General features: G+C 49.1%; 1 protein-coding gene across 2 annotated transcripts in view; it reads right to left on the reverse strand.

The window, feature by feature from the left end:
* The window catches only part of SNX19 (sorting nexin 19), a 32,447-nt gene extending 14,140 nt beyond the window's left edge, over nucleotides 1-18,307 (reverse strand). For both annotated transcript variants that reach the window (XM_065937426.1, XM_065937425.1), the window contains exons 1-8: nucleotides 16,176-18,307; nucleotides 14,083-14,221; nucleotides 12,680-12,780; nucleotides 12,457-12,576; nucleotides 10,450-10,580; nucleotides 8,964-9,060; nucleotides 8,292-8,472; nucleotides 5,123-5,252 (exon numbers count right to left, since the gene is read on the reverse strand). In XM_065937426.1, the coding sequence (XP_065793498.1) occupies nucleotides 5,123-5,252; nucleotides 8,292-8,472; nucleotides 8,964-9,060; nucleotides 10,450-10,580; nucleotides 12,457-12,576; nucleotides 12,680-12,780; nucleotides 14,083-14,221; nucleotides 16,176-17,849 (2,573 nt within the window). In that variant the 5' untranslated portion in view covers nucleotides 17,850-18,307. The remainder of the gene's footprint in view (nucleotides 1-5,122; nucleotides 5,253-8,291; nucleotides 8,473-8,963; nucleotides 9,061-10,449; nucleotides 10,581-12,456; nucleotides 12,577-12,679; nucleotides 12,781-14,082; nucleotides 14,222-16,175) is intronic.
* Between the last annotated feature and the right edge of the window lie 3,977 nt (nucleotides 18,308-22,284).

Raw genomic sequence — 22,284 nt, forward strand, 5'->3', positions numbered from 1 at the left:
AATTTCTGATCCAGGAGTGTTTAAGAATAAAACAGGGATGGAAATGAATTTATATGCTACCATCAAACATGTGTGTCTCTTGGACAGAAGTAGGACATGGCACTTGCGGGTGAGGTCAATCCTGTGGCCACTGCCTCACGGGGAAGCTTGCTCAGTGGGGAGGCCGCAGGCGGTGGTGGGAAGGAGATGGGGTTAAAGACCAGGGTGGCTTGGATGGAATACTGGGTGTGGCCCTTACTATGACTCTGGGAAGATTAGTTAATCTGAATAGCACTTTGCACACTTAAAAAATACATGTCTATCTCAGAGAACTGAATTGCACCTTAGTGTATAAAGTCCACGGCTGCTTACCTGATATAGTATTTAGTCAATGTCAGTTCTTTTTCGGGTGCAGTTGCTCATGCCCTTTCAGTGGTGGGCCTGGAGCTGCCCGTAAGACATAATCAACACCAGGAAGACTATTTATCTATCTGCTATTTAGACATGCCAACTGAGAAATAGGCTCCTGAGCGGATTCCACTCAGAGAACACCTAAGGTTGTGGAGTGACCAGAGAATGGATGACAAGAATTCCTGGTCATCACTTGTAACTGCCCGCTGCCAGCATGGCCCTCTGCAATGGGCACACACACCACCCATACGTCATCTGCTGAGCTTGCCTGGGAGATGGCTCGTTGAGACCTCTTCCCTCGGAAGATGATGCCATGGCCTGGCGCAGGGTTCGGAGCTTACCACTGAATTTTCTCCTGGACCCACAGCCTGCTCAACAACATAACCTGACATATTCTTTTTCTTCTTCTTCTCTATCTACTTCCTGACTTCGTGTACTTTTCTACTCGCCTACGTCCACAGGTCACACAACCTTCTCTTTTTTTCCCACCCATCTGCCACACTGCTCTGTTCCCACGTGCCCTCAATACACACACACATGCTCATTCGCTCACTCACTCACTCACTCATACTCTTTAAGAAACCCTGACGCAGACACAGACACCAGGAATGTGTCTGCTGCCATCTCTGGGGCCACGGGGAGGGCAGGGCCACGGGAGGTGGCACTCGTGTACTCTCCTGCTAGCCTGGCTCGTATTTTTATCATGGCTTTGCTCTGGGCACCCAGGCGGGGATCTGGGCCAGCTTCTTCTCATTCCTTCACTCTACATCAGGACTCCAGAATAATCTCACCCTTGACCGTGGCTGGATGCTCCTGCCCCATACCTTCTCCTATCAATGGGGCACAGTTTTCTCTCCTTTCTCTCCCTCCCTCCTACCCAGCCAGTGTCTGAGTGTTCCAGTCCCTAAACCTGATTCTGACGCACTCAGGGACACTGTCAGCTTCTCCTGCTTTCTGAATGAGTGGTCTGCATAAGCTGGATTCACGCCTTGGCTTAGACTGCTCCCCCCACCCCTCTCCCCTCCTTTTGACTCTAACTCCAAATAAGGAGCACTCCCTCTTACATAATTGGATGTTCCCAGCACAGAAGCTGACATACGAGGTCAGGCGCGCATGCGTGCAGACTTGTCTTTGACTTAACAATGCCTTTTTTGGGCATCTAACTTCTCCCCAGCCCCCTTCCCCCGCTCTCTCCACAGTATCAACAATCAAGGGAGATTTACGCAGTTGGCTCAAACTCTTCCAACCTTGGCTTGGAAGGAGGGGTCATGAGGTTGAATTTACTCTCTTTTCCCTGGCAGGCCAGGGACAGAGGGATTGGGCGGGGGCGTGGGGGGAGGGTGGTGTGGAGACTAAATATGTGCAAGAGAGGGAAAAAAGTGACAGCACGCATGCTTCAGAGCCGGGAGCAGTCCCTGGCGTCCTCAGCAGTTATGTATATGGGTCTTTAGAGAGATCAAGGAGAATACAGAAAGCTGGAAGCAGAAGAAATGAACTTGTCTTCTTGGAGATGATAATGCTGGAGGTTGGACAATGATGACATTTTTAAAAGGGGAAGCGTCTTAACTCTAGATGCCGTCTGGGATGGCAGTGTGTCCAGGCCAACCAGAAAAGTGGCAGCAGGTACTCATGGCATCAACATCAACTCTCCTTCTCTTTAGAACTTAGAGAATCCAGGTGCTCTGCAAATGGATGCAGCTTAGCAACGTGTGGTTTCAGAGAGAGAGCAGCCATGCCGCCTCCTGGGCCTCAGTCCTGGGGACAGCCTGGGAGAGGTCCACCCTGACCCCGGCAGGGACCAACCACACCTCTCTGGGGGTAGTAAGGACAGGTGGAAGGGGCGCTGCAGCTTTGGGGAGGTATCACATTCCAGAGTATGTGCTTACCGAAGCAAAGAGAGCTCAGGAATTCAGCACTGTGCAGGCCTCTTTAAAAATAAAAATGCAAGCTGTCCAGGGGACAAGTGACACAGACTGGCTTTAGGGTGCCGCAGAGGACTCTGTGTCGTATGTGAGCGGATGCACATCCAAATGCAGTTTTCATTTTACAAACTGACTGGCAGTCTCCTCCTGGGGAATGTGGGCTTCTGAGTCAAAGATTTGGGGGCTGGCTTTTATCTTTTCAAGTCACAGGGCAAACGTCTGATCCTGCAGCCGAACACCAGACAAACCTGGGGTCGAATTGCCTGTACATACTTTTTAGCTCTGTGATCTTGACCTAACAATCACGATTCTTTGCAAGCCTTAGCTGCCTCACCTTTAAAGTAGGGATTATAAGGCCTCTTTCATAGGGCTTCTGAGGGGATTAAATGATGTTGGCGCAGCGTCTGCACAAAGTCAGCTCTCCACAGATGTTGGCTGGATGGTGGATCCTGAAGCTAGTAAGACCATCAACGTCTACACTCTGAACCTGAAATAAGCCCTGTCTCTTCCTTGGGGAGCCAGCACTCAGAACTTGCTGGTACAGACCACGGGCCACAGGCATCAGGTCCTCTGAGCCGCTGGAGGGGGCGCTGGGAGAGATTCCTTCTCCATGACCTCCTGACTGCTGTCTTAAGGAAGCTTCAAGAACAATGTAACCCAGCACAAGATACTTGAGAAGAAGGTCAAGTGTATCATTAAAAAGCTGGGAATAATGCTTTATAGAGAAGATGAAAGGCAGTGAAAAGAAGAAGATGAGACTCTTCATTTAACTCTAATTTGTAGAGGCCCAGGGCGAGGAAGGTGTCAACAGCTGGGTTCCTGTTTCTGCTGCAGCTCATACAAAACTAAGCAATCTTAAGAATAAAGTTCTGACAGGAAGAGATTTGAGGCAAATCAACAAGTACAAAATGTCATCACCTGAAAACATCTAGGGTGAACAAAGGTTAACAGACCACAGTCATGGAGAACTGTCCAGAAGTACCTAGACACAAAACTCTGTTCTACAATCCTCACTTTACCTTCATTCAAATTCACTAAAACATTCAAAATTTTTTCCCTTTCACAACAGAAAAAGGTGTCATCCATGTTTTTTTTAAGTGAAAAGAGAAGCAGGTCAAGGGGGATTCAGCCATAAGCTCTCTCTCTGATGTTTAGGGCATGAGCTACATTCACCAGACAGCCATCCACCCAGCTAACCCGAGGTGTGGTTCCCGTGGAACTGTCAGGGTACGGGGGTGGAGAGGGGATGAACTGAGCCTGACTCCAGGCTCTTCTCATGAGGAAGAGCAGCCCTGACTCCAGCAGCTCTGCATGCGGGGAAGCAGGAGTGCCCGGAGAACACTACCGCCCCGGGACAGAGCCTGTGCTGCAGGGGGCCTGGGGGCTGTCTCCTGCTGCCAGACCCGCAGACACTCTGATCACCGGCACCAGGTCACCCGGGGAAGGCCTCACAAGGCCGTACTGCTGAGAGAACGGGTTCTGTGCGGTTCAGAGAGCACACAGCAACAAGAGCAGTGGAAGCTGCAGCTGGAGACTGACCCGGGTGGGGCACCCGGAACAGGAGGGAACTTGGGGCCACAAGCTGGAGGAATCAGATACAGAATACACTCCTTATCCTTCCATTTTTCTGAGTCGCAAGTACGAAGACCTAACATGTACTGGAACACTTTCTATGCACCCAGACACCTGTAGACTGACACCATGACGATTCCAAAGCTCAGAGAGACGACACACAGCATAGTAGTGGCATGTTGCAGTGGATAAGAATGTGGGCTGGGGAGATTCACGCCTCCACCAAGTACTCACTTGAACATGGATAAGGCCCTCAGTTCTCACCCTCATTAAACCATAAAACACGTGAAAGGAGGGACCCGTGTCTGTTTTGTTCATTACTGACCAGACCTTAATATTTTCTCAATGAATAAAGGAAAATGACCAAGATAGTTGCCCAGTAGGAAAGTTAATGTTAATGGATTTCCTACTTATTGTAGAATAGATACATAATTCTTTTTTTTTTTAATAAAACTGTTAGTTTCAGAGCATGAGTCACACGCTAACAGAAGGGTTCAGGACTTGGCTCCCAACTTTGGGATCTGCCAGGATGCCTCACACGGGAGAGGTCAAAGCATGAGCGGCTACAGCTCAAGCACTGTGTGTGTCTGTCTGGTTCAGAGACAGTGTCCCTGGACTCCTTCAGTTGAGCAAAGCTTGTATCAGTTTCATGGTTAGGAAGCCAGCAATAGAAACTCCATCTGCATACAAGTTTTTCAGGAAATTCAACTGGTGTTGGGATCGTATAATCCAAATTTTAAATCTCAGTGTGTATTCCCATCACCATGCGTCAGTGCTTCTCCAGCTGTGACTATGTCCACCCCTTCTGGAGAAACTAATCTTTACTAGGGAGCACGCGATGGTTTTCTTTTCTTCCTCGTTGGCAGTCACAGTGATTGCACACACAGTGATTGTTGGTGAAGAGACACGCCCACTGTAACAAGGTGAGCGGCACAGGGCTTGGGGGTAACCTGGGGGAAAACTGACCCTGGCGCAGGAGGAGCTCAGCTGAGGCAGCGCCTGAATTCAGGGGATGATGCTGGGGCTCCTGCAGGAGCAGGCCCGTCCGCACCTCAGATGACCACGTGATGCTCTGCAGCACGCGTCACCCCGCAGCCCGGGACAGAGGTTTTCTTTTCTCTCTTGGCTGCAGGTCTCCTGGACTCTACACTTTCCCTCTCTAGGGCAGAAATCAGAAACCACCTCTCACCTCCGTCCAACCTGAGGCTCTAACCTGAAGGGGCACCCAGCAGGCCTACCTCTGGATCAGGGTCCCGAAGACAAGATGAAGGACTTTCTGCACACTCTCTGTACACAGCCATCGCCACTGTTCCATGAGCAGCAAGACAAGCAGGTCCAGGGCTGTGTCGGCCAACTCGGTCTCTGTTCCTGGGGATGGAAAGGCATCTGGAGTAACTCGGAAGAGACCCACACTCAAGGACACATTTCAGGGCCCTGCATCTGCTCCACCTTTATGTCAATCATCTCACATCTGTGTAATCTATCTGTAGCCAAGTCAAGAGACGCTTACTGCATCTCTACAAAGTTCAGTGGAAGGTTCTGTCTTTCCTTACAATTTATGTTCCTAAGTCACTGAGTAATTTTTTATTTATAAAATCTTTAAAAAGATTTTATATATAACTATTTTGCCTACTTTCCTGCTGTTTCTTCTGTATTTCCCCCAGGCAGCTGAACACATTTTGTTCCAAGTAAGAGCTCACAACTGGTGACAAACTGGAATTGGCAAGGCCTAGTCCCTTTCCCTTCCATCCACTCGCCTCCACAGGGCAGCAGGGAAATGTGTGGGGCAGCAGATGTGGGACTTGTTTTCCGTAAGCAAGTGGCTTTGAAAGCAACTCCATTACACAGAGCTGAGGGTTAGGATCCAGGAGACCTCAGTTTGATTTTGAGATAACATGTGGTTCTGGGAAGAACACTGCACTTTTGGTAAAAGGCCATGATGATTACTCATTTCTTTCCTGTTTCAAAGACGGCAAGGGCCACAAACACGCTCATACCCACGCTAAGCAGAACTTTTTCAAACAGATGTATTTTACGGATGGAAGCGTCTGTTCTCTAACCCTGTTCATGGGGTCCCCCTGTCACATCTGACTTGCCTTTCAGGAGACTGCCCCAGAACTACTGAGTGTTCCTGAAAAAAACCCTCTTCTATCTGGTACTACAGCTGTGATTAAAGTTATAATTAATCACAACAGTCACTGTATTAGTCTAGGGCCAGTGGGTTTTCTCTGTGCAAGTGTGCCCAAGCACTGCTCACTTAAGGGTTCTTATAGAATGTGAACGATGTCAAACTCGGGTAAATGTGCTGGAACTGAATCTTACTTTCTTCTTAATCCCATCCAGTATATACTCTCCTTTTTTTCTGTACTTCAAGGGGGCATAGGAGCTGATGTGTCTGCTTTCTGGTTATTTGCTCGAAATGTGATACTCAGCTCCTTGGAAAAATAGCATTCCTCAATGTCCCTCTTCAATTCTCTTCTCTTTGCAAGTTTAGCATTTACCTACAGCTGCACAGCAACCCACTCCAGGATTCTTGCCTGGAGAATCCCATGGCCAGAGGAGCCTGGCGGGCTGCAGTCCATGCAGCTGCAGAGACACCACTGAAGAGACTTATTAGCATGAACACATGCAGAGCTGCCACCATGTGGTGACAAGTGGTCACAGCAGTAACAATAAGTGAAAGCAACAGGGTCCCAGGTCCTCTTGGTGAAAGTGGTAAATTATCATGAGAGCACATGGAGCCTCTCACGGCTAAAAGAACGGCACAGGAATAAGTGACCCCTTTAGAGAGAGAATGCACAACATTTAAAGACTAGATTTTGGCTAGAATTACATTATCTTACCCATCCCGTCTTATCTATAATTTCTCATAGTTCTCTTGATGCTTTTGTTCTCATTAACACTTGGTTTACTTAACCAGTGAGACGTGTGAAGAGCTGGGGTTGTAAACTCCATCTTTCACAGAGTTGAGCTGAGGTCCACAGTGTGGACTGACCGTGGGCGCCTGAGAAACAATGGTGAAGTCAGGCTTTTTTCCTCTTCTGAGCCCAGGATTTTATGATCTTTTGTTTGCAAGGGAAGCCTTTGTCTTGCGGGATTTGAAAGACTTTGTTCTCGGAAGTTCTGGCACAGCAAATCTACCAGTATCCAGGCTTCCTAACTCTCCCTCTGCAGAGAACGCTGACCTCCGGGAAGCACACCTGCCCTGCCTCAAATGCTCCTGAGGACAGAGCGGTGTCCTCACCTCATCGCCCCCTTCTCTACCCTGGGTGAGCAGGCGGCATTGTTGGCCACGGCAATAAACACAGCAGAAAGAACAGATCCAGAGGAAAAGAGAATTCAATTTTGTGCAAGTTGTATTTCAGCTGCCCTGCAGTACATCTGGGCTTCCCAGGAAATACTAGTGGTAAAGAATCCAACTGCCAATGCAGGAGACACATGAGATATGGGTTCAATCCCTGGGTCAGGAGGATTTCCCTGGAGTAGGGAATGGCAAGCCCACTCCAGTATTCCTGCCTGGGAAATCCCATGGACAGAGGAGCCTGGCAGGCCACAGTCCATGGTGTTGCAGAGAGTCAGACACGACTGACAGACTGAGCATACAGTACACCTAGGTGGAGATTTCCGGTAGGCAAGTGGAAACACACCTCCAGGACTGAGGCATCACCAGCACACATGTCAGGGCTGACGCTGATCAACAGAGGAGTTCACAGGACAAGTGTGCAGAGTAGGGACAGAATGAAGCTCTGGAAGGCTAAGGAGCCGACAGAAGGAACAGAGGAGGGACGACAGGAGAGACAGGAAGACCAGAAAGTGGTACCACAGACACCCAAGAAGACAGGTTCTAAATGAAGGGAGCAATCCACAGAGAACGCCAATGTACATTCAGTTCAGTTGCTCAGTCGTGTCCGACCCTTTGCGACCCCATGAACCGCAGCTCGCCAGGCCTCCCTGTCCATCACCAACTCCCAGAGTCCACCCAAACCCATGTCCATTGAGTCGGTGGTGCCATCCAACCATCTTATCCTCTGTCCCCTTCTCCTCCTACCCTCAATCTTTCCCAGCATCAGGGTCTTTTCAAATGAGTCAGCTCTTCACATCAGGTGGCCAAAATACTGGAGTTTCAGCTTCAACATAAGTCCTTCCAATGAACACCCACCCAGGACTGATCTCCTTTAGGATGGACTGGTTGGATCTCCTTGAAGTCCATTAGGAACAACTTAAATAATGATACTACTATTAACAGAAGTATGAGCCTTATCTCGCTGGACTGGACGCCCTGCTTACGCCCCAAGTTCTTCTGATCCACTCAGCCCTGGGACTGTGCTGTTCTGTGCCCTGGCACCCGAGAGAGCCGCCCAACAGTCACAAGCCAGCAGACACACTGGGCTCCCCGCTGTCACTCACCTGGATCACTGCTGCTGAGGCCTTGGGCTGGAGAGGCTGCATCTGACACGCGACCGCCCACACACCCCTCAGCGGTCTGTTCAGAATTTCTTCCGGGAGCGTCTGCTGGCTGCACTTCTAGTAATTTTGCCTGTTTTTCAATAAAGGATTCCATCCCCGACACGGAGAGGGTCTCTGACTCCTGAGGAGAGAGCAAGGGCAGTGTCATGGGCAGGGTACAGGGAGTGGGGGGCACCTGCCTCACTGTGGCTCCCTCGCTTCTCTGCACGTGTCTCGAGCAGAGGACCCCACTGATCCTGTGACCACCTAAGGAAAAGGTGCTTGTTTTAACCTAAACTGCAAGAAGAACAATGCCTCCGTAGTTTAATTTGCTACAAAAACTGTATTTCCTTCCAGGAGCTGGCTTTCTCATTCTATCATCTATTATCCCAAGCCTACTACCCTTGAGAAGCCAACCCCTCTTGAGAAGTCAACCAGCCAGCCCAGAACTCACAGAATTCCAAATCAGTCTGAGAAAATACTCCTAGAATAAAAACCACAGACCCGGATGTAGGTTGAGTCCTTTAGGAAGGCACCAAAGTCCTTTCTGATTCTGGAGAACATCCCAACTGCCTATAACGGCAGGACTGACCTCCTAACTGATGATCCCAAGAATTCTCTAGGGCTTCTCACCACACTGCTGTCCTGGAGACAGTAGAGAACCTTCTCATGTGCCTCAGTTATATTCAGTGCTGGAGCAATTTTACTGGATGAGAACCTCAATCTGGATCTGGTACAGAAACAAAGAGCAGAAACAGTGTGTAATTCGTGGTCTTGATCCCCATACGAAGGGCTGACAAGTATGAACACCTCAAAACAGGCATGTCCACACTTGTTCTTGGAAGCTTACGGTGGTCAGAGTTGCCAAGAGACGCCTTGCCCTGAAATCCCCCAAACAATAAATATTCTTACACACAGTCCAACTCTTGCACTGAGCTATGCTTACGATAGGGCTTCCCTGGTGGTTCAGAGGGTAAAGCGTCTGCCTGCAATGCGGGAGACTGGGGTTTGATCCCTGGGTTGGGAAGAGCCCCTGGAGAAGGAAATGGCAACCCACTCCAGTATTCTTGCCTGGAGAACCCCATAGACAGAGGAGCCTGGTAAGCTACACTCCATGGGGTCACAAAGAGTTGGACACGACTGAGCGATTACACACACACACACATGCTTACAACGCGCCTGTGAACGGGCTTTTGCTAATGTAAAATAAGGACTTGTCCATCACAGTTGTATCCCACAGGCTTAGAAGAGTGGCTAGCACATACTGTGCACTTGTTAAAAATTTGCTGAAGGTTAAATAGACAAGTGCCACAGACCAAGGTTGTCCTTGCTCTTCACACCTTTTTGCACATCCACTATTCCCCTTGTGTTCCAGATAAAACCAGAGAAGGAATCATGAGGGCTAACCTCAATGTTTCCAGAAAGAGGGTTCTTATAAGCACAGACAACATGGTTACCCTTCAAAATACGGGCCCAGTGAGGAGGGGAAGAAAAGGCTAAGAATTGTGAGGGTTATTGCCAGCCCATAAGACATGAACACAGAGAAAACGACAGTGAGACAGACACATAAACATTCTCCAGCCCCCTGCCTCCCACCAGCACTGTCTCTGTAACGGCCCAGATACACACAGGAAGTATCCGGGAAGGGAAGCGGGGTGCCCTTCCTCTCCGCCTGCTGGCTGTGAGAGCTGCCAGTGCAGGCTGGAGTAGCGGCAGTGACCGGTGACCCCCTCAAAGGTCCCTCCTAGCCCGCTCCTCTGTACTGCTAGTGTACCCGACTCCTGAGCCAGAAACCGTGACAAACGGAGATCAGTGATAAGCCTTCATTCTCAAAAGAAAAGAAACGCTTCAATTTCCCAAGGGAAAAAGAAAAACAGAACATCCGTATTCTAGAGTTTTCCTTCTAGTCAAAATTACCCGGTCAGTTTGGCCCTGGGTTCCCAGGGCAAGACTAACATGAAGCCAGGCTACCTCTGCAGGACCTTGGGCTTGGTCCACAGTCTGACTTTGCATAAAAACAGGCACAGATGACCCCTCCCCTCTATTCTAGGACCGAAGACCAGCGATGGGCTTTGACTGAAAACTGGGGATCCCCTGAGAACTGGGAAGGGTGTCTCACTTGGCAGCCTTCTTGCCTTCTGTCTGGGGCTTATTGTCTGTCTCGGCCTCACTCAGCTCCTCTGTGGGGCTCTGGGGCTCAGAGCGAGGGAACGCTGTCTTCAACGTGTCCACGATAGCACTCACCACCATCTGCAGGGGGCAGAGACGTGGGGTTAGACAGGCACCACCGAGCAGCAGCAGCTGTCTCAAGGTGCTTTCTGCACCCTGGACGAGCAGCCAGCTGCCCAGTCCAGCAGGGCCTTCTCCACGCGCACGGTGAGATACCAGCTAATGTCTCAGTGGCAACTCTCTCCCCTTTCCTCCACAGCCATGAAAACCTTCTCCCTCACAGAGTTAAGACAGACGATGGATTCCACGGGAAAAGAAGCCAAAACAACATGACAAATAAAAATCTGGGAGTTCTGCAGGCTGGTGAAATGCTTTTCACTTCCAATTTCTTTCTTTTCATATAGAAGAATGATTTTTAGTTTTCAAATAAATACTTTCACCAAGATGTGACAAAGGGGAAGTGATACAGGTAAGAATATACAAAGAAAAGGAAGAGTGAAAAAGATTATCAAAATAAGGAATAGTCTAAAAACTTATATGATAAAAAACAACAACAAAAACTGGTTTTCCAGTTAGTTCAAACAATTCCTCTTCTTTAACTATAGAAAGAATGGCAAAAATCACTCAGGTTAAAGTAAAGGATCTGGAATTCATACAAACTTCTCTATTTATACGGATGAAATAAAACAATCTTTGCTGAAGAGTAAGAGCTATCTCTATTTCTCAGAATGGGAAAACGACATACAGATTTTTGCTAAAAAGAAAGAACAAATGAAACCCTAAAATATCAACGAGATGGAAGGAAACATTGACTTTTCCTTTAGTAACTCTCGCTACTAATCAACATTGCTGACTCAGGGCAGCACAATGCTTGCTTTGTCTTATCCTGTCAGTCCTCCTTGGGGAGCACAGCCGGCACAGCCAAGACTGAAATGGTCAAGGGGGACCGCAGTGAGACCAGCGGACAGCAACTCAGGGAAAGAACACAGCGAACTGCATGGATGTGGAGAATGTAGCTGAGAAAATACAGTTCGCTCTCCAGGTTCACAGAATGCTAGTCTGCCGGGAGAGCCGTACCTGCTCACTCTCGTATCATTAGCAGTGAGTACAGTGCGTGGCTGTGAGCGGGCGCCCGGGGAGCAGGTGTGAAAATAAAGATCAGTGAAGGTAAAAAAAAAAAACAAATCAGTGAAGGCACACATCAGCACGGGTTAGCAAACCTGCAAGGAACTCCGAGGTTTCACCTCGTTTATCCCTTCCTAGTCTGCAGTCTTCTCATAGCAGTGAATGTCTCCCAACATCCCTCACTTGGAGTCCCACTTTATCATTTTATCTCCTAAAGTCTAGATTGGAAGAGGAAACCCCTCTCTTCTGCCAAAGAGTCAGCGCTTTCTAACCTCTCACAACACATGCATTTTTGATCAGCACAAGCCTCAGACTTCTGTCCTGGAGACACGAGAATCAGTGAGCAATCACTGCTCACAGGCTCCAGCGTGGTGCTCAAATGCTCTGCTACCGTCTCCAAAGGTTCCGAGATACCATCTGGAACCTTGTTCTCCAGCAGAGAATCACCACACAAATCTAAATCCTGCCTAAGGGGGCCATCCTGAGTGACCAACGTTGGGAATGACCTTCATCGCCAGAAGAGGCCTTCCTGCCCCCGCCTGTCTGTGGAGATGTGGACTGATGCTTGCACCCGTCCCCTGGAATCACAGCGCCATGACACCCCAGGAGACCTGTGCACGCTTACAGTGTTGGGAGCACTGACACGCACGGTTGCTCACGGTCACTCAGCAATGCTGACCTCACCAGGCCTGGAACAGGTCTTGAAAACCCCAGTCCATGTGCCACTTATTCCTCTGTGCTGCTCCCCCTTCCCCCGGTTCCCTTACCTTTCAAACAGGCCTCCCCCACTCCCTGTGAGAAACTAAGGCTGAGCACGCAGTCCCGCTCATACCTTGTCTATTCTGGAGACCACGAACGGCTTCTTGACAAAGGCAATACGAGCATCTGTGTTGAGAGCAAGGAACTCCTGCATCTCCTCACTGTTAGCGATCTCAGGAATGGCACAGAGTTGCTGCAAAGACACGAGAAGGACTTCAGAGAGAACCTCCAGGCCCCGGGTCTCCCCACCTTGGCTTGGGTGTCTGGTGGCTACAGTGACAGCACAGGATGCTGACCTTTAGAAATGATTCCAAGAGGCTCTTGCGGGCTTCCACCCTGTCACTGTCCATGTTTCCAAACGGAAGATCTGGAAAGAGCTTTTTGGGGCCCTTCACATCTTTAAAAAAAAAAAAAAAAAAAAAAGTTAATTGATTAGCATTTACTAAGAGCTAGTCCATTTATTACCCATCACATATATAAGACACAGAAATGACAAATGTATTTCCTGGGGATTTTTCCCCTCACCTGTGAACTGAGCTGAGAAGTGACCTGAGGTTGGGGTGGGAGCTGGGTACCAAGGCCTGGGCCTCATCCCTTCAGAGTCCCTCCCCTGAGGCCTCCCCTCCACGGGATTTTTTTTATTTCAGGAGTTAGAGATATAACCCAAGGACATAATACAGACAGCCTACTTTCATTATTCATGATAATATTAAGGTATAAGAGTTCACTATAGTAGTGATGCATAACAGCCCTGAAGCCTAACCGCCCAAGTTTAAATTTTGGCTCCAATCTCTACTGTAATAATGGCCCTAGGCAACCTGCTTAATCTTTGCTTTTTTCTGTAGAATGAGGATAATGATAGTATCCATCTTGTAGACTTTTATTAGAACTAAATGAACTAATATGTGTAACGTGCTTAGTAGAGAACCAGGCACATATTTTCAGTATTAACTATTGCTATTAAGAAAGAAAACTTATAACTGAAATCCATGATTTATGCCACAACTTAATAAAAATGTTTGAGTAATCATGGGCTTCCCTGGCTGCTCAGCTGGTAAATAATCCACCTGCAATGTGGGAGACCTGGGTTTGATCCCTGGGTTGGGAAGATCCCCTGGAGAAGGGAATGGCTACTCAGTCCAGTATTCTGCCCTGGAGAATTCCATGGACTATATAGTCAGGGTCAGACATGACTGAGCGACTTTCATTTTCACTTGGCATTTTCTTAAGAAACAGAGTAGCTGCTCACCAGCTTTTATGGTTTGAAGTAAATTTTATGTTTTCTTACTGTTCCTGTGCCTTATCAGAGCCAAACGGCACACCAAGAAGCCTGTCATTAAAGGAAAGGCGGCAAGGATTTCTGGATGACAGTTTAATATTTAACAGCAACCAGTCTACGAACCTGTTTAACTCCTCACAGGCACAGGTGGAAATATGAAAGTTTCTTTCTTAAGCTTAAACTGGATGGGGCCCCAGAGCAAGGCATTCAGAGGCAAAACAGTACCCTGGATAGCATGTCACGAGTGCTGCCCAGCACTAAAACCCCAAACACCTAAAAGCAAACGGAAGGAGCACGGGACCCTCAAGGCCACGTTCTCCCTTCCCACCCTCTTCACAGACAACAGGCCTCCAGCCTCTCAGATCAGGGTGGCTGGATGTGAAAAGCAAGCAGGCATTCTGGGGCTGGGGAACTCCTGACTTTTGATGAACTTTCGGAGATCCGATCTCTCCTCCAGACGGGTCTGCAGGTTCAGGAACTCGCGGTAGCGGCGGTTCACGGTGTGGTAGGCCACCTGCTGCAGGCCGCCGCTGTTCTCAGCGTCGAGGGCCGTCTCGTACTGTCGAGAGAACGTCCGTTGGCTGCACCAGCTCACCGGCACACAGTGAGAGCAGGGCAGGGTCAAGGGAGCACGCGCTTCCTGTTCTGTCCCCGAGCCGCTCAGGTCTGACTGCCTCGCTAGGCTCTAACCAACAGCTCAAATCCCAGGGGGGCTGCAGTATGCAATGAGAAGCCTTTCCCAACAGAGGTGGCCCAGGAAGTGGGAAATGAAATTCTACTGCCTTTCACTCCTCCTTCCATCTCAAAGTCCTCCCTGCAAACACTGTTTACTTACAGCCACTTTCAAATCCCAAAGACAGAGGATAAAACAGAAGGTACGACACTCATAATGATACTGGCTCTCTCACCCCTAAATTATGAGGCTGAATGTTATGGGGAGATAACCATCTTGTCATTATCCTCAAACCAGTGATTATCTATTTTACTTGAGGGAAGAACAAACAATCCAAAACAGCTGAGAAACAACAATCATTTGTTTGCCTGGACTACACTAAAGGAACATGTGTTTTTGTTCTGCTTGGGGCTGATTAATTACTATTCTTGGAGAGACACTAAATCTTTCTTCCCAAATACAGATCATCTGTCTGTATGATGAGAAGACATGTGAAGACTGGAGATGTTTTATGGGGTCACAGTCGGCTCTCATCATATGTGAGGAGGGCTGGCATGTGGGAAAAGACAACAGTGCTGAATGTACCCCCAGAGAGAATGCCCCGAACAGCATGAAAGCTGCAACTTCATACCTACAGGGGGAGACTGTGTAAGATACAATGAATGCTGTGGGAGAAGGATACATGTGCTTGTTCTCATCAGGAGTAGGTTAGTGTTCCTGTTTGGTTAAGGTATTCTGTGGGCAAGCAGTGGAAGAGTGGTGAGACTGAGGCTGGTGTTGAAAGCTTGTCTAGAGGCAGACAGAGGTGTTCATTATGAGCTGGAATGAGCAAAGCAGTCTCTCAGGCCAGTACTGAGAAGGAAAGGCCTAGATAAGAGATGCCTGTGGAATTCAGGTGAGGGGTCTCATGTCCAGAGCCCCTGAGAGCAATGATGCTCTCTGTGGTTATTCTACTCCGTGAAGGACACTATATGATACAAGTACGTCTCCAAACTTGGCTAGGCCTCAGAATCTCTTGGGTTGCAGAATCTGCTGTCAGAATATGAATTCTGACGGGTGCTAATGGATTTTTAATGAGAATTTCCCAAGAATGAATGGATCCCAGGATTCCTTATTTTTTAAAAATACAACTCTCTGGGAAACTTGGAGGCAGCCTATATCAAAACCTGATAGCTCAGCTGGTAAAGAATCCGCCTGCAATGTGGGAGACCTGGGTTCCATCCCTGCATTGGGAAGATCCCCTGGAGAAGGGAAAGGTTACCCACTCCAGTATTCTGGCCTGGAGAATTCCATGGACTGTATAGTGCATGGGGTCGCAAAGAGTCAGACACAACTGAGCGACTTTCACTCTATCAAAATCAGCTTTAGGGAGATGTTGCTTGAATCAAACCAGCCACCTGATACAGACACCCCCTTCCTATCACTTCTGCCAAGCAGTTCCTATTACCACACTTAAACATCTCCAGGGAAAGGGACTTGCCACCTTTTGCGATATATACAGGTAAACAATCTTCCTTTCTAAAACAAAGTATAAAGGATATTAGTATTTAAAAAAGAAATTAGCAAGGAAGGAGTCTGGAAAGGATTTCTGGGCTGTATCCATTGGAAAAATATGATTCCCAACACAGTGAGAGCCCTGAGATTCTAGGAGGTCTGTGAGAGTGTCATGGAAGCCTACTCCGCTTCACTCATGGGCTTCAGACCCTCCACAGTGATACTGGTTGAATTAACCAGAGTAAACTTAAGTAAGAGCAGACTTCCTCCCTCAAACCACTGGCTTCACTGACTGCTTTCCAAATCCATTCCCAGACCAGAGGTGGCCGCGCACTAAGTCTGTTACCTTCACCATGTAGAGCGTGTACAGGTGGAAACCGGTGCCACTGTGCTCTCGAGCAGTAATGGTGCCAGTGATGCGAAGGTTCTGGATGACCACGGGGCCATCTGGACTGCCCAGGGACTCGAAGTTGAAGGCGGCTGAGCTGAGGGGTCCAGGTGGAGAGGAGGAAAGCAGGACCTGTGGCAGACTGGAGTCCAGGGAGCTCCCACCATTGGTGAGATCTTTCTCTAAACACGAGGGGCGTGGGGGACATATCCTCTCCGGACTGGGCAGCAAAGTTGTGAGAGAGGCGCCATTTCCCTGCTCTCCCTCCTTGTCCGCTGTGTCAATCTGGATCTCTGGGCAGGAATTCAGCATGGAGGCAAGCAGGCCCGGCTCCGTTTCTATTCCTGGACCCTCCTCAGCTTCCACTCCTTCTATTCCTTCGGGTCCCTTGCCATCCTTAGGCTCCAGAGGCTGGGAGCCCCCGAGGGCACACAGGGCATCCTGAATCCTGGCAGAGAGGAAGGGGCCTGGGGTCATGAGCATGATGGTTTCTTTGCCCAGTTCAGACAATGGGGACTCCAGCTCTGCATCTTCAGACAAGAACAGAGGCTGCAGGAAACGAGAAGAGCTGTTTCCGACTTTTCTCTCCTCGAGCACTCCCCCCAGATCTCCCTCCAGCGCTTCATGGCCTTCTTCAACTTCTGGGGAGGGGTGTGAAGGCCCATCTGGCTCACTACAGCTTAGGAGCATCGGGGCTGCTGCCGGAGAAGGGGCTTCTGCGAGACCCTGGACCTCGACAATCAGCGGCAGAGATGTGGGCACTGAGGGCTGTTCCAGGGCACTGGATGGGCAGCGTGGATTAGCCACTCCTGCTGGCTTAGTCCTGGCCTTGGAGAAGATGCCCACGAGTACAAGGTGGATCCAGTCCGGATCGGAGAGCTTGCTGATCAGCGGTAAGATGACATTGCAAGTAATGAGTTCCACCACTATGTGCCTGCCGGTCCGGGTCTCCAAGTGAGGCTTCGGCACTAGTCCTTGAAGCAACACGTTCACGATGCCCCGTGTGTAGGTGACCTCAGCGCTAGGGCTCTGCACTGCAGGGTGTGGAGCGCTGGCCCGGCAGTAAGCCTCCCAGAGCTCGGAGGGCTCCCCTGGGCCACTCTGTTTCCCTGTGGCCTCCTTCGCCTGAATATAGCTCTGCAGGTGACAACCGCAGAGAGTCAGAACCCTCTGGGCAAGAGCATGGCTGTCCACCCTGGCCATCCTCCTTCGGAGCTCCTGGACCAGCCCTCGCATGGCTGCCTCCATCTCCTCCTCGAAGGCTGGCTCCTGGCTCACCGTGCGGTACCAGGACGACACGAAGTCCCGCATGATCATCCGGATGGTGCGGTCGATCTCCTGCTCCAGCTGCCTCTCCGCCTCGGGATTTGGGGGGCAGACGGCCATTGGGATGAAGCGCTCCAGGTGCAGCCGCCCTGAAGCCCCCACGATGGCGTCAGAGCCCAACCATCCTCCCAGAACCAGCAGCAACGCAGACAGAAGGCAGAGAAGCCACACGTTGACCAGGAGGTGGATGACCAGGAGCCAGCCGAGCACGGCCCCCAGGGCCAGCAGCTTCCGGCTACTCAGCAGGTGACTGACGCCGGGCCCGGCCGGGGGCTCCGGCGCCAGGATCTCCGTCTCTGTCTTCATGGCGGGCGGGCGGGGGGGTCCCCGTACCAGAGCCCCCCTCCCTCACGTCAAAGCCAGGGATGGGGGCGCCGAATGTGGCGCGGACGCCGATCAGGCCTGAGCCGGGTCGCGGGCCCTGACGTCCTACAGGCAAGGCCGGGCGACAGGAGTGGCTCGGAGGCTCGGCCTCGCCGCAGCCCCGTCCGGCCGGGACGCTGCCCTCGAGGAAGACCCTGCGACCTTCATGGTGCGGGATCGCCGACCTGCGGCCTCGGAGACCGGGCAGGGCCGTGGACCCACCGAATATATAGTGAGTCCACCATCGAGGTGCCCGCAACCGACTCGCGCACCGTCTGGCTGAGCCCCGCAGCCAGTGAACGCGGTGGCGTCTCCTTCGCCGCCTCGGAGGGGCCCTCGCCTTGCTGGGGAAGCCGGGCAGCTAAGCTGCTGTTAAGGCTGCCGGCCGGCCGGGCGCCGGCGACTACTTCCGGGTCGACGTCAGTCGGAGCGCGGCGTGCGGGGAGAGCGCCGTGCGATCCGCTCCCCGGCTCTGCTCGGCGCTGCACGGCGCCGCCTGGTGGTGAGGAGGCGCCGTGACTACACAGCGCGAACAGGTCTGGGCGCTGAGATCTTGCAGAGCACTAGCTCGCGCTAGCTCATTCCTAGCGGTGCGGATCTGCAAGCAGTCTTGCAGGTAATGCCTCTCCGAGACTCAGTGCGAGCTGCAGTGTTTAAATGAACTCTGCTAACACCTTCTGCCGTTTAGGCAAGCTCAGTAATCCAGTTTGTTTTAATCTCAAATGGGCATTTTTTCGATGGCCTGATACACTTTAACATTCACCCCACATTCCACAATGCCCCTCTCTCATCCCCGATGCTTAGCTAACCAAACTTGAGCTCAGGAATTGCAGAATACAAGGCATAAAACATTAATACAGAAATAGATGTATTCCTAAAATTTCATAATACTATATAACAAAATCATTTTTGTGGTTTGGGTTATTCGTCAGTAGCTTCACCCCGAGCAATCAAGTCGTTTGATTATCTTTGTTCAGTCCCTGTGATAGGTGGTGTGGAGGAATAGAAGTGGTGAAGGGTCCTCAAAAACCTTGCAGATAACTGGGGAGATGAGTTCTTGGGTCCCAACTGAAAATTTAATAATGCAATTCAGTATGGGATATGGTGAAATGCAAATTATTATATGCATGAGGGCTGCAAATTATTACACAGTAGTTTGTAGTGGTTAAGGGGAACCTCACAGAGAAGGGATCCTTTCTGCTGCCTCTTCAAGGGTATTGTTCAGTCCTGAATTGTTGTTCAGCAACTGAACAACAGTCCTATCCAATTCTTTGCGACCCCATAGACTGCAGCACCCCAGGTTTCCCTGTCCTTCACCATGTCCCAGAACTTGCTCAAACTCATGTCCATTGAGTTGGTGATGCCATCCAATCATCTCATCCTCTGTCGTCCCCTTCTCCTCCTGCCTTCAATCTTGCCCAGCATCAAGGTCTTTTCTAATGAGTTGGCTGTTCGTGTCAGGTGACAAAAGTATTGAAGCTTCAGCTTCAGCATTAGTCCTTCCAATGAATATTCAGGACTGATTTCCTTTAGGATTGACTAGTTCGATCTCCTTTCAGTCCAAGGGACTCTCAAGAGTCGTCTTCAACACCACAGTTCAAAAGCATCAATTCTTCAGCGCTCAGCCTTCTTTATGGTCCAGTTCTTCCATCCATACATGAGTACTGGAGAAGCCATAGCTTTGACTAGATGGACCTTTGTCAGCAAAGTAATGTCTCTGTTTTTTAATATGCTGTCTGGGTTTGTCATGGCTTTTCTTCCAAGGAGCAAACATCTTTTAATTTCATGGTAGCAGTCACCATCTGCAATGATTTTGGAGCCCAAGAAAATAAAATCTGTCATTGTTTCCCCATCTATTTACTATGAATTGATGGGACCAGATGCCATGATCTTAGTTTTTTGAATGTTGACTTTTAAGTCAACTTTTCCTCTCTCCTCTTTCACCTTCATCAAGAGGCTTAGTTCCTCTTCACTTTCTGCCATAACGGTGGTGTCATCTGCATATCTGAGGTTATTGATATTTCTCCTGGCAATCTTGATTCCAGTTTGTGATTCATCCAGCCAGGCATTTCACATGATGTACTCTGCATAGGGCTTCCCAGGTGGTGCTGGTGGTAAAGAACCCGCCTGCCAATGGAAGAGATGCAGGAGACGCAGGCTCAATTCCCTGGGTCAGGAAGATCCCCTGGAGAAGGGCTTGGCAACCCATTCCAGTATACTTGCCTGGAGAATCCCATGAACAGAGAAGCCTGACAGGCTCCAGTCCATAGTACTGAAGCGACTTAGGACACAGACACATAATGAGTACTCATTCCCACCTGTACCTGAAAAATACATATACCTGAAAATACACATGGAAAACATCATATAATAATTTTCTCTCTCCATCTAACTTTACCTCTTGATTTATCTGTGTCCCTGCAGTTGACATTATTTCATTTGTTTAAAGTCAGAGTTATATTTCGTTGTATGAATGTATTACTTTTTCTTTATCCATTTCTTCATTTGCTTACTTCCATACTGGGCTATTTTGTGAATTGCTGTGGTGCGTAATGGTGTGCATGAGTTTTCCAAAATCTGATTTTCTCCACATTCGCTCCAGAAGTTGGACTGCCAGATCATATGGTTCATCTGTTTCAGCCATTAAAATGCACAGCTAGATATGCCCCCCCCCCCGCAACAATTACCAATAAAATTTCACCAGCACTACTTAAGAGTCTTTTTTCTTCATCCCACTGTAGCATTTTTTGTCTCTAGATTTTTTTGAGAGTGGTCTTTTGGACTTCTCTATGGCGATAGATACAATGGTCATCTGGGTTAAATTCACCCATTCCAGTCCATTTTAGTTCACTGATTCCTGGAATGTCGACATTCACTCTTGCCATCTCCTGTTTGACCACTTCCAATTTGCCTTGATTCATGGACCTAACATCCCAGGTTCCTATGCAATATTGCTCTTTATAGCATTGGACCTTTCTTCTACCACCAGTCACATCCACAACTGGCTTTGTTTTTGCTTTGGCTCCATCCCTTCATTCTTGCTGGAATTATTTCTCCACTGATCTTCAGTAGCATACTGGGCACCTACCAACCAGGGGAATTCCTCTTTCAGTATCCTATCATTTTGCCTTTTCATACTGTTCATGGGGTTCTCAAGGCAAGAATACTGAAGTGGTTTGCCATTCCATTCTCCAGTGGACCACATTCTGTCAGACCTCTCCACCATGACCCGTCCGTCTTGGGTGGCCCCACACGGCATGACTTAGTTTCATTGAGTTAGACAACACTGTGGTCCACGTGATCAGATTGGCTAGTTTTCTGTGATTATGGTTTTAGTGTGTCTGCCCTCTGATGCCCTCTCACAACACCTACTGTCTTACTTGGCTTTCTCTTACCTTTGACGTGGGGTATCTCTTTATGGCCGCTCCAGCAAAGTCCAGCCGCTGCTCCTTACCTTGGATGAGGGGGTCTCATCTCACACGCTAGTAAAGTAATGCTCAAAATTCTCCAAGCCAGGCTTCAGCAATATGTGAACCGTGAACTTCCAGATGTTCAAGCTGGTTTTAGACAAGGCAGAGGTACCAGAGATCAAATTGCCAACATCTGCTGGATCATCAAAAATACAAGAGAGTTCCAGAAAAGCATCTATTTCTGCTTTATTGATTATGCCAAAGCCTTCGACTGTGGATCACAATGAACTGTGGAAAATTCTGAAAGAGATGGGAATACCAGACCACTTGACCTGCCTCTTGAGAAACCTGTATGCAGGTCAGAAAGCAACAGTTAGACCTGGACATGGAACAACAGACTGGTTCCAAGTAGAAAAAGGAGTACGTCAAGGCTGTATATTGTCACCCTGCTTATTTAACTTATATTCAGAGTACATCATGAGAAATGCTGGGCTGGAAGAAGCACAAGCTGGAATCAAGATTGCTGGGAGAAATACCAATAACCTCAGATATGCAGATAATACCACCGTTATGGCAGAAAGTGAAGAGGAACTAAAAAGCTTCTTGATGAAAGTGAAAGACGAGAGTAAAAAAGTTGGTTTAAAGCTCAACATTCAGAAAACTAAGATCATGGCATCCAGTCCCATCACTTCATGGCAAATAGATGGGGAGACAGTGGAAACAGTGTCAGACTTTATTTTGGGGGGCTCCAAAATCACTGCAGATGGTGACTGCAGCCATGAAATTAAAAGACGCTTACTCCTTGGAAGGAAAGTTATGACCAACCTAGTTAGCATATTAAAAAGCAGAGACATTACTTTGCCAACAAATGTCCATCTAGTCAAGGCTATGGTTTTTCCAGTGGTCATGTATGGATGTGAGAGTTGGACTGTGAAGAAAGCTGAGCACCGAAAAATTGATGCTTTTGA

This window comes from Muntiacus reevesi, chromosome 5, assembly GCF_963930625.1.
Source record: "Muntiacus reevesi chromosome 5, mMunRee1.1, whole genome shotgun sequence".
Classification (NCBI taxonomy): domain Eukaryota; kingdom Metazoa; phylum Chordata; class Mammalia; order Artiodactyla; family Cervidae; genus Muntiacus; species Muntiacus reevesi.